We start from the raw sequence: 17,125 nt of genomic DNA, 5'->3' as shown, positions 1-17,125 counted from the left end.
GTGCTATGATGATCTTATGCAATTGGGCCAGGGAAGGGAAGGCATGGATTCTTGCACAAGTCTGAGACTGGGCCCCACAGGGCCCAGATATGGGCATCAGCAAAGGGCACCCTTTAATTATGGTCTGTTTTGCGTCAGTCCCCCACTTGTCAGCCGTGTGTGGTTTTGCCTTCCCTGGTCTAGGCTTGGTCATGTTCAGATAGACTGTCTAGTTTCACATTGACCCTGCAGCCTCATTCACAGTATGGTTTGAGGCCCAGCAGCCCTGTCCTAACACCAGCCCTGATGGGTTCACTGTCTGTCGGCTTGGGTTCATGCTAATCCCCTGTGCCCTCCACTCTGCTCCCATTCACAGAGCCCTTTCCCTTCAGGCCTGTGGTGAGAACCCCCCACCAGCCCCACTTAACAGTGGAGAAAACTCCAGCTCAGAGGGGGAAGGAAACTTCCTTCTGGTTACCCAGCCAGTGTCTGGGGGAGCCATACTCAAGTTCAAGTTTCTTGACCAATTCAAATCCAGCGCAGGTCTTGAGACCCAGGATGGGCTCTTTCAGCAGAGGGGTGAAGGCCTGGTGGCACAGACCCCCCAGGGGCTGAGGTCCACGGCCAGGTCAGAGGAGGAGCTAGCTAACTACTTCCATGCATCTGTCCCCCCTCCCCCACCCTTTCTACTCTTCTCTAAGCCACTCTTCGAAGAGGCAGGAAGTGGTTGAAGTTATTATGGTTTGAGTCCTGCCCCGAGATATGGCTGTGATGGCCGGTCACTTGTGAGGGGAGCAGACTTGTTTTTCTCACCCTGCTCGGGGAGAAGGGGCGTGCAGTGGGCGGAGGAAATACATGTGAAATCTTCCGAGCTGAGTTTTTCCTCTGAGGCCGCGGACCTCGCGTTGGTGGGGAGCTTCCCCCAAGATGTAGCTGGGGTCAGACCACCTGTTCACCCCCTGGCTGCCAGGACTGATGAGCGGTAGGAGGGGACCTGGATCCTGGGACATGGGCCAGGCACCCAGGTCAGTTGCCCACCGGGCAGCAGGAGCCCCTTGGAGGGGGCCCAGGTATAGGTGGAGCAGGGGGGCTGTGAAGTTGGCTTCCTACCTGCTAGCACCTAAGAGTCCCTGCATTTTTAGCTGCCCTGTGCTTTGCTCCTCTGCCCAGTGGACAGGGCATGAAAAAGACCCGCTTGCTACCTCTCGTTCCATTGAGGGTGTGTGTCCGGCAGTGTTCCCTGCTGGGCAGCCTTCTGCTCTCTTTCCTGAAGGTGTTTCCCTCACTCTCCTTTTCCTGATAAGAATAACGCGGGAGTTGGTGGCCAGCCAGGGTACCTTCCGGCCGCAGCAAAGCCTAGGGCTTTCCGTCTGTGGGGCACCTGAGGAGCCTGCTTTTCCACGCGGAGGATCCGTAACAGCAAGAGCTGCAATAAGTTAGCAGCTAACGTTTCTCGTGTGCTTTCTGGGTCACAGGCATTGTTGTGGGGCTTTACTTGGAGCATCTCACTGAATCCTTGCAGCAATCTGTTAAACTGGGTAACATGATTGCAGTGGAGGAAACCGAGTCTCTAAGGGAGAAAGTGAGTGGCCGAAGGTCCCCAAGCTAGTAAGCAGAGAGGGAAGGGGTTTGGGCACAGCCATGTGGCTTCAGAGCTGGCATTCCTTCCCGAGAACTGGGGCAGCGGGCACTACCGCTCATGGTAGACTGACTTCTGTGAGCCAGGCTGCTCCTGCCCCCTCGGGAGGCTCCCATCCAGCCTGGGAAAGCCCAGGCTGCCACTGGACCTCCAGTCCCTTTGTCCGTGGGACCTGGGAGGCGATGGAACGGGTGAGCTGTGCTGGGTGCGTGGGGGGAGCCGCGGGGACGGTGGCGGCAAGGAGAGGACACGTCTGACACACGGGGTGGTCCAGCTGACTGATGGTTCAGTGTGGGACTGTGGGCCCGGTGTGGTCAGATCTTCTGATTTTTCAAATAGGAGAGGTTTCCTGATTTTGAAAAGTACAAGGCCACACTGATAAGTCTGATTCACACTCTGGACACCAGACGGTGCCTCTATCGCAGTTGGTGGCTCCCAGCTCCGTCTGAGTCCCGGAGTTGCTTGCTTATGTGTGACTCCCTTCAGAGTGTGAGGGAACTCCCTGAGGCCTGAGACCCTTCTGAGCTCCCCCCACCCACACTCCGTTCCCAGTACCTTGCACGGGGCCCGGCGTGGAGCATATGCTCAGTAAATGGTGCCGGACTGGCTGTGTTCCCCGTTTCTGCCGAGGCGATGCCTTTGCAGGTAATGTAGGGATGCCTGTGCATGGAAATGCCTCATGGTCCCCCCTTTCTGTTCCACAGAATCAGGCAGTCCCAGTAAAGGGAAGTCCTACACAGGCCTGGGGAAGAAGTCCCGGCTGATGAAGACGGTGCAGACCATGAAGGGCCACGGGAACTACCAGAACTGCCCAGTCATGAGGCCGCACACCCCACACTCAAGCTATGGCACCTACGTCACCCTGGCCCCCAAGGTCCTGGTGTTCCCAGTCTTTGTTCAGGTGAGCTGGTGGCGGGCACCATGGGCTCCCTGAGGAGATGAGAAAGAGGAGGGTCCTTCACCCCAGGGTTTGAGGTGGTGCCTCATTCCAGGAGGGTCCCCTTTTGGGAAAGAGATGGCTGCAGGTGCTTGGGATTCTAGGGGTTACACTGAGGGAGCAGAGGTTCCCAGGAGGAGGAACAGGAGGGTGGAGGCAGGGGAGCTGAGCACCAAGAGGATCTTTCCTGACATCCCCTTTCTCTGGGGACAGGGCAGGCACACTCCAGCCGCTTGTCATAAGTATTGTCCCAGGGCCCGTTTGCTGAGGTGTCTGCTTCCTGCCTCATCCAGGGCTTCCTCAGTCTCAGCCAACGTGCCCGGGCAGGATTGGCGGGTGGCCAGATTCATCAGATCTCCCTTCTCCTGCATCTCCCTCTGCTCCTTCCCTCTCCTGCTCCCCATTTCCAAACCTGCGGGTCTCCCAGCACCCAGACCCAAGCCGTGCGAACACGTAGGTGTCTTTTCTGTGTGCAAATATATGTTTCAGAAAGAAAGCTAAACCGATCTCACTGCACATTTTCTATCCTTCTGCCTTTCTTAAAGGAAAATTGCAGCACGAACATTGCCCACATCACTAAATACTCTCCGAGTCTCTCTTTTGTAGTGATCGCACACTATTCTGGCCTATGGCCCTTTCTTTAACTGGTTCTTTGCTCAGATATTCTCCCGTCTCCTGCCTTTGCTATTGTAAATAATTCTGGGATGAAAATCCTTGCTCGTGACTCACCCCTCCAGTTATTTTCCTTGGAAGAGATCTTTAGAAGTGAAATGACAGGGTCATGGGTCATAAACACTTTAAAGGCTCTTTTTATATATTGACAAGTTGGTTTCTAGAAAGATTGTGTTAGTTGATCATCTTCATCAGCAACAGAGATGACGTTGACCTAAGGGCTTCATTTTGTTTGTTTGTTTGTTTTTTTTTGTTTTTGTTTTTTTTCGGAGAGAGAGAGAGTGAGAGCAGGGAGGGTGAAAGAGAGATAGAATCTCAAGCAGGCTCCAAGCTCAGCACGGAGCCCAGTGTGGGGCTTGATCCCACGACCCTGGGGTCACGACCTGAGCTGAAATCAAGAGTCGGACACCCAACCGACTGAGCCATGCAGGCGCCAAGGGCCTCATTTCTGACCATGCCTTCCTCCTCGGGTCTCCCTGGCCTCCCGTTCCGGGACTGTCGCTGTCCAGTGGACGTTAGAACTCACACTTGGTCAGGGTGTAATGCATTGCTGGCAGGTGACATACGTCTCCCCAGACGACTCCCACCTTTTCTTCTGGTTCCTTCTCTTTCTCAAGGCGGAACCACAGGGGTTCTCTTTCATTTTCCTTTTAAGATCTTTGTTAAAAAATTTAAAGTTCATTTTCAAAGCGTTATAACAACTTTTATTTTTACTTAAAAATTTTTTTAAATGTTTATTTTTGAGAGAGAGAGAGAAAGAGAGGCAGCGTATGAGCAGGGGAGGGTCAGAGAGAGAGAGGGAGACACAGAATCGGAAGCAGGCTCCAGGCTCTGAGCTGTCAGCACAGAGCCCGACACGGGGCTCAAATCCACGAACCGTGAGATCATGACCTGAGCCGAAGTCAGACGCTTAACTGACTGAGCCCCCCAGGCGCTCCAACTACTTTTAAATTATAAAGGATATAAGCCAACGTGGAGCCAGTGTAGATAGTAATGAATAATTGTGAAGCAGGTATCCACGAAGGGACAGCTACGGGCCATTGCTGCCACTGCTGAGGCTGCACACGTTTCTTCCTGATCGTAGGGCCTGACGTGATACTAGTCATCTCCTTGCTTTCCCTTCCTTTACCACTGACATGTGGTTTCTTGGGTCCCACGTTTTGTCTGGCCTCCTCTGGGCCTTGCTGCCTCTGCCTCATGTTCCCCGCGACACCCATCCGGGTTGTTGTGTACAGATGACGTTTGTCCTGTTATCTTTCTTCTGTCACCTTGCTTGGTTCAGGTAGCCCAGAAGCCACATTATAAATATATATTCACAGAGGATAGGTCCAGGTCTGGGAGAGCTTTCTCTGGTCTGGGCAAGGAGCAGGGGCTCCTCGGTGGGTATAGGGCAGGGTGCTAGGGTGGTAGGAATTTTGGGTGGGAATTGGTCCCTGGGGACTGATGGCTTCAAAGGAGTCCATTAACTCAAGTGCATTATGAATGCAGAGCAGGGGCCAGCCAGGCTCTGAAGGGACTTAAGGGACCAAATCTGGCACAAGGCTCTGAGGAGGACGTCCTGAGAGCCCAGGCCCGGCAGCAGCAGGGACTTTCCCGAGAGGCCTGAAGGGGACAGATGAAGGAGACTGGGGCCTGGCAGGGCCCCGGAGCTTAGCATAGTCGGGGAGCTCTGGGAAGGATTGCAAGGGCCCAAACATGTGGTTGGACTTCCTGCCACAGCGTGGCTCTTACAGGGAGGCTTGGTGGGGAAGGTGGCAGCAACAGTTCCGCCCAGGACAAGAGCATCTGTCTTTCTGTTTCCACCTGAGTGTGAGGGGGCGTCTGGGCTCCCAGGGTGGGGGGAGGCTGGAGGCTGCTGTCGAGAGTGTTCTGTGTGGCTGGCTCCGACAAGCTGCCTGTCCCCACACCCCATCTCTGTCCGACCTCTCTGAACTGCCCACGTTGCTTTCAGCCTTTAGATCTCTGTAACCCTGCCCGGACGCTCCTGTTGTCTGAAGAGCTGCTGCTGTACGAGGGGAGGAACAAGGCTGTCGAGGTAAGGCTCACTCACGTGTTTCCCGGCTGGGGTTTCACCGGCATCTCCCAGGTGCCTGACTTCTCTCTTCCTGGTGATCTCGGAATTGTACGGTCTCAGGGTAGAAAAATCCTGAGGTCTTCCACCCTCCTCCCCTTCCATCCCCCTCCTTCCCAAATGGCTACCCAGCTTCTGCTTGTACATTTCCAGCAATGGGGAACTCACTACCTATCAAAGCTGTTTAGTCCATATTTGGTGGTTAGAAAGTGTTCTGAGTCCCTCAAGACCTCCCATTGCTTATGCCAACTTCCCCCAAGGAGCGGGACAGATGGCCATTCACCCCAGCTGTGATGAGTGACTGTGGGTAAGACGATTAGAGCTGTTAGCCAAAGAGGATTTTTGAAGGAGCATCACTTAGTCAGGTTTTCCGTGTCTGTACTAACCCAAATCCCAAACCCTCTTCTGAGGGACCAGTCTGTGATTTCTTCTGGGCTCTAGCTCTGCCAGCAGAGGCCTGGGTGTGGAGATCATGCTATTCTGCCTGGGAGCTGGCCTCTGCTTCTCTCTAACTGGGGGGATTTCCCTCCCCGACACAGTGCCTGGAGCCAACTTGATCCTGTGAAGTCTACTTGGCACAGAAGTTCGAGCCCCAGGATCTGACTGGACTCCCGGGGGCTTGCTGCTGGTCAGGCTGGCAGTGGGGCTCAGCTGAGCTCAGTGACAGCAGGGGGTAGTAGAAAGATCAGGAACCTTGGGGAGGATGGACGCCTACAGCCAGCTCCTGTACTGCTGCTGGCTTGCTCGTGACTCCTCCGTCCTCCCTCTGTGCCCTCATCTGAATGGTGAGGGTGTTTGTGTAGGAGGCAGCTGATCTCAAAGGCCCAGAATGGGACATCCTGTGTAGTTGTAGCTAACTAGGAAGCTGCGTGTGTACGTGTGTGTGTGTGTGTGTGTGTGTGTGTGTGTGTGTGTGTGTGTATGTGTCTGTGTCTGTGTGTCTGTGTGTTTCAACAAGGGGACCAGCATTTTCTTCTTCATGGGAACTCCCTGGGGAGACTGCATGCTTATTTCCCCCACACTGGCATTGAACTTCCTCATGGAGACCTTTCTTAGGAACCTTGGCATAGCTTCTGAATTGCCCAGGAGAGAGTAAAGCTTCATCTTATTGAGGGGGAATTTGAGTTTCAGGAACAAGAAGTCACTCAGAGCTGTGCTTGGTGAGTTAGTTAGTGTGTGGAGCTAAGTCAGGTGGCCAAGGGTCAGAAAACGAGGTGTGGCTGTAAATTTACAAGACCCAGAGGAAGGCAGCAATGGCAGCCGTCCTGAAATACACACATATGCCTAGATTGGCTCTTCTGTTTGTCCTCTAGCCCTCAGGTGCTCAAACACCGAGCACTTACTATGTATTATCATTGTGCACACAGTTTACCTAGTAGGCCTTAAATTAACTCTTGCAGTCTCCTCTTGAGAGTGTGCCCAGTTGTCCTCACTCTACAGATGAGGAAGCTGAGGCTCCAGGGAGATTAACTAGAACTCCGGGGCCTCAAAGCCCATAAGGGATGGATTCTGCACCAGCAGTTGGCTCCCTGGCTCTGTGGTGCTTTCAGGACCTGATGCTGCCACACGTTTGTTTGAAAACAGACTGGCGAGCGCATGGTTGGAGCCCTATTATAGTTACAGGCTGTCCAAGAAATCTTTGTCTACTGGATTTTTGGTGCCTTAGAGCCAAACGATCCCTTTTGAAGACTGTAAGAAGTGATGCAAAGGCAAGTAAAATAAATATATGTCTTGTTCATGAAATATGCTAGGAAGGAAATGCATGGATCTTGGTACCTTCAGGTCAAAAGGCTAAACCAATTCAAGAGGGGCTTGGGTAAGTTTGTAGAATGGCAGCGTTGGTTGGGCCCTCGGGAGTTGCCCATTCTGATGGCTTCCTTGTAACCTTCTGGCTGATGGTTTCCAACCAGTTTTGGAGCTCTAGAGGCATGGGTTTTGTTCCGGGTGAGTGCTGAAGTGTAGAACGTTCTCCCTTACCCGTAACAGACATCTTTATTCCTGGCACATCCCCCCTTGTTCTTCTTCCCATCTCTTCTCCAAGCATCCTCCTGTTTGCTAACATCTGTGAGCTGATGAGTATCGTGCTGAGCTGTCCCCCGTCAGACCCCCCCAGAAGTCACACACTCGATTAACGGGCCCAGAGATCATTATGGAGTAGCCTCACTTACACATTCAAACAAGAGCTGTTGAGCATCTAACATGCGGTCAGACCCAGTGCTAGAGGTCACGGGGGGCCACAGGACCGATGCACCCTCACTCTATGCACTGACTCACTCCCTGAGTTTACTATTAACTAAGGCACCAAGGTCTTTTTGGCAAACCCTGCCTTTAGGCAGGATCTCCAGAGAAAGCTTGATTAGGGCTGCTCCGGACAAGTGACCCTCCAAATTGCAAGGATTTCTTAACCCAGCAATCTCTCAACCCTTGACCTTGGGGGGAGAACAGATGTGCCCTTGGAACATGTGTGAGGAAGACACCTGGCAGACCCGCTGGCCTGTTGGGGAAGGCAGCCGGTAATTGGGCCGTGGAGATGGGCAGCACTCCATGGTTCTGCTGGAAGAGGGCCAGCATGGCACTGGTGACTTGGGAGAGGGGCCCCTGCCCTCCCCTGGCATGCTTGCCCCTCTTCCCCGCCTCCCGCTGTGTGCCAGCTCTGGCCTTTCCCTGACCCGACCTTTGGGGAAATTCTTCATTCATGCCTTAATCGCTTCCTGTCTAGACCACTTTCTCAGCCCTGGAAATCGGGGCCAGAGCAGTGGGCTGGAGCTTTCTCACCTTGCCCGTGGTTCTTCTCTCATTGCCGTCCCCCCAGCGCTGTTGGGGACTGGGACTTTTTTTTGACTTCTTAGGTTCCTGACAGACTGCCTCCTGCGACCCTTCCCCGACCGATTTCCCGGTGGGTCTGGAGGTGACTGCCAGCTTTCTGTCTAGTGTCTCAGGTTTGTCCTGAGAATCCGTCCCTCACACCCTTCTCAGCTCTTAGGTCACCTTCTTCCCCTCCCCTAACTTCAGTTCTGGTCTCCTTTGCTTTTCTGTTTGGGTCTCTGCTTGAATTCTTTCACATTCAGGGGAAGGACAGCTATAGGCTTATTGCTACCTCTCCATTTGGTGAAAGCTTTGGGGTCAGCTAGACCTAGGCAATGGTCCTTGGCTGTGTGGCCTTGGACAGGTCACTTAACCCCTCTGAGCTGCAGGGTTCTCATCTATAAATAAAGGCAGTCATGTTATTTACAGCTGAAAAGCCACTGAGCAGAAAAAAAGGGCTTACCAGATGGGAACTCTTTTGGGCTGTGGTGGGTCAGGACTGTGGTCCGGAAGGGGGCTGGAGACAGTCACCGCCAGGATCCCTCCCAGCCCTAGGTTCCTGAGTGCTCGTATTTGGTCCTCATGGGAGAAGTTAGAGCCACAGAGAGCCTCCTGTTCAAGGACACCCCTATTGTCTCTCTGGCCCAGATTCCTTCAAACGTCTGTGTTTGTGCTATGCTCCAAAAGCCAAGAGGTCCTTTGAAAAATATTTATATATTTTTAAATCACAAAAGTAATAGACTCTCTTGCAATACAGTGTAAATTAAACAGAAATGTATGAAGTGAAATTCTACTCCCCAGAGTGAAGAGTGTGGGGAGTATCTTAGACAAATGTGTAAATTGACAGTTTTATTTTACAAAATTGGACAAAATGGTAGGTGTTCTTGCAGATGGTACTATTTGCCTTACATAGTGCAGTGTGGGCAGAAATGTGGGCAGATTTCTGCCCATGTAGTGCCCACATAGCTTTCCTTTATTCTTTAAAAATATTTTTTAAAAATATTTATTCATTTTTAAGAGACAGAGTACAAGTGGGGGAGGGCAGAGAGAGAAGGAGGCACAAAAACTGAAGCAGGCTCCAGGCTTTGAGCTAGCTGTCAGCACAGAGCCTGATGCAGGGCTCAAACCCACAAACCATGAGATCATGACCTGAGCCGAAGCCAGGCGCTTGACCAACAGAACCACCCAGACACCCCTCCTTTATTCTTTTAAAAGTTGCATACAGTTCTACCATAGGGAGGTGGGAATAATTTATCTTATCCATCCTTTCTCGATGGGCATCTGTGTTCTTTTTTATTACAAAGATGCTGCTGAGAACATCCTTATGGTTTCACATTAATATATCCTCATAAGTATTTCTGTAGGACAGGGCATCAGGGGTGGAGGTGGTAGGTCCATTAACAGCGTGATAGCTCAGTGTCAACATGTCGACTGTTTAAACTTCAGCGACCGCCCAGCACACACTGGCCGTGGCCTTCGGGGGTGCATGCAAAGCCCTCTGACTGACTCTTCTTGCCTCACAAGAGGTGAAGTGTCAGGCTGTGACACCTCCAAGGAAAGTTCACATAATTAATAATATGTTGTCCTCTTCAGAGAATATGACATTGGATTTTTATTGCTTTTAACGAAAGGCCACTGCAGGATTGACAAAACAAAGAGCAGCGTAATCTTCAGTGGCATTAGGGGATCAAGTGGGTTTTTTTAGTGTGAAACTATGCGGAGCATGTCTGGTTGGTTTACCTATAGTGTCTAAAAATAGCTTTCTCCTTTATTTTTAGAGCAGCTAATGCATAAAAAAAGAGATAAAAGTTCCATACGTGTCTGTACTGGAGCGCAAGTAACTGGCTTTCTCTCGAAGCGATTATGCGTTAAGGCAGTTAAAATGCTCAGCAAGGAATGTGGCAGCAAAAGGACTCACACTGCACCATGCCTCGATCCACAGTCTGCACGGGGCTCGTGAAAGACGCCTGTGAGGGACCTGGGCAGGGGCTCTCGGTGTCTGTATGGGCAAGAAAACCGAAGCAGAGGGTTCGGGGACCCTAACCAATTTTCTCGGCTCCTGAGTGGCGTAGGAGCCTCAGGACTTCCGACTCCAAGTGTGTTCTTCCAGCCGGGTGTTTCCAGGAGAACGCAAGCAAATGTGCCAAACATCCCTCAGCTCCAGGGAGAGATCCCAGTGGGGGATAGTTGGAAAGATGGCCCAGGGGGTGGGGGGAGGGCATGGGGCTGTGGAGAGGCCCACAGGGGCCACCTGCTGCCGAAGGTGAGGCTCTTGCATTAGCCTGTTTTTCCTACTGTGACAAGGAGTGGAGGTGGACATCATAGAGACCAGGGGAAGTCTGGTTGCAGATCAAGTGTCTGCCTTTGGCCGAGACCATGCCGAGAGTCTGATCCTGGTCTAGTTCTGCCTGAGATATGACGACCCCTTGGCCAGACCTCCCGAGGAGGCTGTGGCTCCTGGCCTCTGGGACAGCAAAGCAGCCCGTTGTGTTTGCTCCCTCGTGACGCAGGTGACGCTATTTGCCTACTCGGATCTGCTGCTCTTCACCAAGGAAGACGAGCCGGGCCGCTGCAACGTCCTGAGGAACCCCCTCTACCTCCAGAGCGTGAAGCTGCAGGAAGGTAAGTGTGGACCCGAGATGCCCCGGACTCCCTCCCACTGGCCCTGAGCTCCACTGCTCTGGTTAGCACGGATGCCCTGTTTGGATCTGGCGCCTCTGACAGCAGGGCATTTGAGCCTGTGCGGTGGGGTGAGGTCCTGCCCCCGGGCCACTAGGCTCTCAGAGACCACCTCCCATTCTAGGTTGTACCCCCTGAGCTTTGCTGGGAGGTTTCTGCCCGGGACACATTTCAGGGAGGCCGTGGAGTGGAGTGGGAAGAGCTTTCGATTCAGACAGACCTGTGTTTAAATCTCGGCCCTGCCCCTCACCGCCTGTGACGGTGGGCAAGTTCTACTTACCCTCTCTGAGCCTGTTTCCTCACGTGCAAGTGGGGCTACCAGTAGGCTGTTGTGAAGATTAAGTTAGGTCCGGGGTGCCTGGGTGGCTCAGGGGATTAAGCGTCTGACTTTGGCTCAGGTCATGATCTCACTGTTTGTGGGTTCGAGCCCCATGTCAGGCTCTGTGCTGACAGCTCAGGGCCTGGAGCCTGCTTCAGATTCTGTGTCTCCATCTCTCTCTCTCTCTCTCTCTGCCCTTCCCCTGCTCATGCTCTGTCTCTCTTTCTCTTTCTCTCTCTCAAAAATAAATAAAAATTAAAAAAAAATTACATTAGGTCATATTTAGAATGCCAGGTGCCCAGGCCATGCTAGCTGCCGCCCCCCTCCCCACGCAGAACCCCGATGGGGGAACCCCGCTCCTTCACCACCCAGCTGCATCACCCAGGCCAGAGCCCCCGGAGTGGGGAGTGCGTGGGAGCATGGGGCGGTCGGACGTCTCCCCGCAAACTTTCCACTCGGAGGAGGGGAAGGGGAAGCCAACTGGGAGTATCTGTTGAGCGGTTTGGTTTGGCGCCTGAAGTGTCTGCCGAAAGGGGCTCGATTTCCTCTCCCAGATTACGAAAACAACAACAGACCTGTGTGAGCATGGGCGACAGGGGCAGGGAGGAAAATATTACCCAGCGAAAGAATTCTGTTTTGACGGCTTTTGCTGCAGGAGAACTTCCTGCCTGTTTGCAGACCTGTCCTGGGTTCCTGTGGGTCCGGCGCCCCCACTCTTCTTCCTCCTTAGAAACCCAGGGGGTGTGAGAACCTCTACTCGGGCTGCCCCACTCAGGAAGTCACTCACAACTTCTCCTTCTCCGTCTCGAGCTTTCTCCTGCCCATGGACCAGGGCAGTCCCCAAGGGGGAGAGAGCAAGTCACCTCTCCTGCGGGCAGCCCTTCCCTTGGGGCGGCTGGGCCTGACCAAGGAGGTGAGGAGCGACCCTCTGACCAAGCGTGGCTGGGACCCTGACTCCCGGTGGCCCATGGGAGGGGGCAGGTGAGAGCAATGGTGGACTCAGTCCTCGGCTCCCTTGCCTCTCCCCGTTTCCCTCAGACCCAGCTTCCCCTGCACACTGCTCTCCCTGCCACCCCCCTGCACACATACTCACTCTTTCTCTGTGGGCCTCAGCACCCTGGATCAGACCATCGGGGCCCTGTCAGGGGTGGGGTGCACAGTAATATGCGCCGACTAGTTGTAAAAACTGAGCCCTCATTTGTTTGTGCCCATTTGGCTCCTCGCTCGGGTCTGGGGCCATAAGCCCAGGCCCCTCATCTGCTCAGCTTCCTGCTAGAAAGAGAGAGGGAGAAAAGAGGGGCTCAAACTGGCTGTGCTTTGGGTGGGGGTTGGGGTCAGAGGGAAGAGGGCAGTGGAAGAGCTGAAGGTAGTAGCCGGGTGTTTGAAGTCTGGGCTCAGCTCTGGTGACAATGTGCTGTGTGACTTTGGTTGGCCCTTTGCCTTTCCTGGGCTCTGGTGTCTTTGTGACAGAAGGGCTGGGCCAGCCCTTTATGTCCTTTCCCAGCCTTGACATCCCCGCTCGGCCCCTGAGGCTGCTGTGAGATGCTGGACACACCCAGATGTCCTACCTCCACCCCTGGGGTGGGGGGGGCCTCGGCTGGGCATTGGTTGGATCTTCCCCTCCTGGTGCCCTCAGACCCATGTCTTGAAATTAGAGTCCGGGTGAGCGCTGTCTCCCAGTGGGTGGCGGCTGGTCAGAGTGGGTGGTGTGGGGCCCCAGGTGTTGCAGAGACACCTTCCAGATGCTGAGCTCATGTGAACAATGGCCTTGCGCAGGCTTCATAGCCCATTGGGTTGGTGTGGGTGTGGGGCGTGTGCATGAGCGTGGACGTGTGTGCCCGTCCTGGGCTTGCCAGGCAGATGGTTTGGTGCAGATATGTTGTCTTGCCCTTCTCTAGCGGTGCCAGCCAGCAGACAGCGAATGTGGCTCTCTGGGCACATGGCTCGGTTACGCTGAGCACCCAGGTGCACATTCCGTTGCTTAGGTTTCTCCCCAGGCGTTGGTGGACCCCCTGCCGCCTCCCCTGCCCCCTGCGCCCCGGAGACAGGCTGGGGGTCCTGGGGTTTGCAGACGTCCAGTGTCCCCTCCTCCTGCAGTCGGAGTTGGAGCTGTGGGACCCAGGGTCCTGGCACCCGGCTCCTGCCCATCTCCCCGGCACCCACAGAGACCTGCGGGTGCAGCAAGTGCCTGAGCGAGGCCCTAAGGGATCCATTTAGGGCCTCAGCTGGAGCTTCTGTCTCAGAATGCTCTCTGATTAATGTTGCTTGTGCCTCCCAGGTGTGTCCCTTTCAAGTCAACATGTATGGAAAGTTCATTTTGGGGCAAAAAAGATGGTAACAAGGAGCACACCGGCCTTTCCTGTGGGCTGGGGTCGGTGAGGGCTTTTCCTGGGGCACGAGGGAGAGTCTAGCCCACCAGGGACCGATGACTCCGCTGTGTGTGACTTGCCTGCATGGAGCTTAGCTTTGCTGGGCAAGCATCTTCCCAGGGCCTCGCACAAGGCACAGATCATTGTGGGTGCCCAGTGAATGGTCATTGGGTGATCAAATGCATGAACGACTAGGAGACTAGACCCTTGGGGGCTAGGGGCCCACTTCTCCTTCAGGGCTCCCAGCTGGCGGTGGCCACTTAACCCTGCCCTCCTGCCCAGCATCCCCCAAGCCTCAGCAGGTCCAAATGGCAGTGTAATGGGAACAGGCGGAGGGCTGGTGCTAACAATTGGGACATCTCCGGTCGTCCGGGGCCCATTGTGGCCTCTTCCTGTCTCTGCTGCCCACTGGCTTTGCTGGCCTTTGTGATTCTACCTCCCCGGCGGCCAGCATCCCGCCCACTGGGTGTCTTCCTGCCCTGCTCTGGTCTTTCAGGATGGCCTGGAAATGCCCAGCTGATTCTTGACCTCTCCAACCACCCCGGGGGGGAGGAGGGGGGTGGGGAGCAAGGTACCTGGTTGGGAGCTCAGCTGCATGGGTTTCAGCTGCTGGACTGCCCTGGGGTCAAATGTAGTCAGTTGACAGGTGCCAAGCACCTCCCCAGAACTCACCTTGGGGCTGGCTGCCAGAGTGACAACAGGGCAAAGATACACCCCCACCTCTGGGGTGGCGCCAGGTGGAGAGCAGAAGTGTGGTGCCGTGGTCAGAACATACGCTTCGGAGGCAGCAGTCCTGGGTTCAAGTCTCAGCTCTGCCCCTTACTCGCTGCACGCCTGTACTTGTGGCCTTCCCTCCCTGGGTCTCAGTTTCTGCAACTGGAAAATGGAAACAACACGAAGGGTGGAGAGGGCTTGGCGAATGGCTGAGTCTGGGGTCTCAGACTGGGCCTGGAAGCACAGCAGAGGGGTCCAGCCTGGGTGGGGAAGCCATCTCTGCGCCTCTAGGACTCTCCCTGCGCAGCCCACGATGCTTGGGGGAGCAGGGTTCACCCCGGAGCCAACGACTTCTTGTGGAGTTTCCAAATGTGAGGGCAGTTGGAACGTTGGATGGAAAGCCCACTGTGTGCCGCCTCCGTGTCCCTGGCCTTTACACTCACCCCTGTTTCCACATCCTGAAGGGCCCAGAGCCCGGTCCGATCGTGCGGAAGGGTTTCTGATGGCGCGGAGCTAGCTCTCGTGGGTCCACCAGCTCGCAGCCTGCTTCTCTGCAGCTGCGGCTCCTTCCTGGCACCCTGGGCTCCAGAGTCTTGATGTCCCTGTGTGAGGCTGTGAAGCACGCTGAGCACTGACCCCATTCCGTCCTTCTCTCGGAGCGCTGCCAGCACCAGGCTGTGAAGTGCAGCGGATTTCAGTGTAGGTTTGGGGTGATGTAGGCAGGTGGTGGCAGAGGGTGGCACAGCCCAGGACAGTTGTCAAGCAGTCGCCAGCCACCCCTAGCCCCTGGGGGTATGTGGTAGGCTGAGTTTCCCCCAGCCTCCCTGAGGCTCCCATCTCCTTGGCTTTCCCCTCCCTTCCAGAGCCTTCTTTCTTCTCACTGCCAGCATCTGAAACCCAAATTTCTGTTATTTTCTTACATAGATCTTTTTGTTTCTCCCTTGGCACTCAGATCTGCATCTGGAAAGTCAAGGAGGCATCCAAGTATGTTTTCTTAAACAAACAAAAACCACCTTCCTTGATCTCCAGCCTCAGCAAGGCAAGGAGTTGGCAAAAGCTTTCAAATGGGAGGTGGTTTTTTCTAATATATTTATTTATTTTGAGAGAGACAGAGACAACACTAGTAGGGTAGGGGCAGAGAAAGAGAGAGAGAATGGGAGAATCCTAAGCAGGCTCCACAATGTCAGCACAGAGCCCGATGGGGGGCTTCAACTCATAAAACCCCGAGATCGTGACCTGAGCCGAAACCAAGAGTGATGCTTAGCCAACTGAGCTACCCAGGTGCCCCTCAAATGAGAGGTTTCTTAAACATGATTGGGCCCTTTAGGTGGGACCCTCTCTCTCCTAACCATCCTTTATTTTTTAAGATTAAATGTTTGTTTATTTTGAGAGAGAGAGAGAGACAGAAAGAGAGAGAAAGAATCCCAAGCAGGGCTTGGGGCTTTGATGCAGGGCTCGAACCCACGAACCTACAAACTGTGAGATGATGACCTGAGCTGAAGTCAAGAATTTCAGCAGAGGCTTATAACCCACTGAGCCACCCAAAGTTCCAAAGTTAATCCCCAAGTTACTGAAGGATTTTTTTAAATAGGCTCCATGCTCAATGTGGGGCTTGAACTCATGACTGAGACCAAGAGTTGCACGCTCTACTGACTGAGCCTGCCAGGTGCCTCACGTACGAACTATTTTTATTTGGCTCTTGCTGGCACCCCTGGCCCTCGGGATCGTTTTGCCCAGGGAACCACCTACTATGTGCTTCCGGAGGGGCCTGGTCTTCACCCACATGAAGGCCTTTTCTTTTTAAAAAAATTTTTTTAATGTTTTATTTATTTTTGATACAGAGAGAGACAGAGCATGAGAGGGGGAGGGGCAGAGAGAGAAGGAGACACAGAACTGGAAGCAGGCTCCAGGCTCTGAGCTAGCTGTCAGCACAGAGCCTGACGTGGGGCTCGAACCCACGAATGTGAGATCTGACCTGAGCCGAAGCTGGAGGCTTAACCGACTGAGCCACCCAGGTGCCCCGAGGGCCTTTTCTTAGGAACTGGCTTGGCCAACTGCCTCTGTTACTTTGTCACCTTTACTTTGCAGCATGTTTTGGTTCATTGGGCAATGTCTTTGATTCAACCATGTGTTGAGCCTCAGTTTCCTCACACGAATCATGGATGACAATCACCCTTGTGTGGCTGCAAGGGTCAGGCTTGTACACGCACAGCATTTGACACCGTGGGTGGCACGTGGCACTGTACGTGTGTGCTGTTATATATGTCGTACAGTTCTTTCTCTCAAGAATGACAACCTGCCCAGTGAGGCCAATTGCTTGACATTCAGGAAATTACTAACTATGCCTGGTCTGTGTCCAGAAGAATGCACTGGGCGGGGGATTAGTGCTGGTTCCGGGGCACAGCCCACAATGGCCGGGGGTGGGGGGATGCTTCTTCGTACTTTCTATCCCTCGAACCACACCTTGTGCTTCCGCACCTCCATGCCTTTGCCCATGCTGTTCCACCTCCTGGAATGTCCTTTCTTCCCACCTTGCATTCAAGTTCAAGAGGATCCTCCTCCAAGAAGCCTTCCCCAACAGGCTGGGGGCAGCTCTCGATCTCTGCGTGTCTGAAGCACTCTGACCAAATGCATCTTCTGCAGGTCCTCTGCCTTAGCTCCTCTGCTGCCGGAGCAGAGTGCCTGATGGCCCTGCCCAGCTGCCTCCCATGTGGAGAGGCGGAGGAATGGTTGAATTTGGGATTCGAGACCCAGACTCCAGGAAAACACACCGAGGGGCTGGGCCTGGGCTGGGAAGCCATCTCTGAGTGACATCCAGCCCGTGATCGGGGCTCTCACTGCATAGTCCACTCCTTCCTAGGGCTGTCCAGTTAAGGAGTGGCTCCTTGTTGAATTTCAAAATGACGAAGGCAGTGGGGAGCATTTAAAGGAAAACCCAAAT

The 17,125-nt window shown here is 54.0% G+C and overlaps 1 protein-coding gene across 7 annotated transcripts in view; it reads left to right on the top strand.

Moving 5' to 3' along the window:
- RGS3 (regulator of G protein signaling 3) overlaps positions 1–17,125 on the top strand; it is a 121,154-nt gene that overhangs the window by 44,171 nt on the left and 59,858 nt on the right. For 4 of the 7 annotated variants that reach the window (XM_029919835.1, XM_029919836.1, XM_029919838.1 and 1 more), the window contains 3 exons: positions 2,323–2,519; positions 5,179–5,262; positions 10,614–10,725. In XM_029919835.1, the coding sequence (XP_029775695.1) occupies positions 2,323–2,519; positions 5,179–5,262; positions 10,614–10,725 (393 nt within the window). Of the gene's footprint in view, positions 1–969; positions 1,005–2,322; positions 2,520–4,587; positions 4,607–5,178; positions 5,263–10,613; positions 10,726–11,900; positions 12,015–17,125 lie in introns of those variants that run through there. The other 3 variants (XM_029919837.1, XM_029919842.1, XM_029919845.1) reach the window with 3 other exon arrangements.

The sequence above is a fragment of the Suricata suricatta genome, chromosome 13 (genome assembly GCF_006229205.1).
Source record: "Suricata suricatta isolate VVHF042 chromosome 13, meerkat_22Aug2017_6uvM2_HiC, whole genome shotgun sequence".
Classification (NCBI taxonomy): domain Eukaryota; kingdom Metazoa; phylum Chordata; class Mammalia; order Carnivora; family Herpestidae; genus Suricata; species Suricata suricatta.
This window is presented reverse-complemented; position numbering and strand designations above follow the sequence as displayed.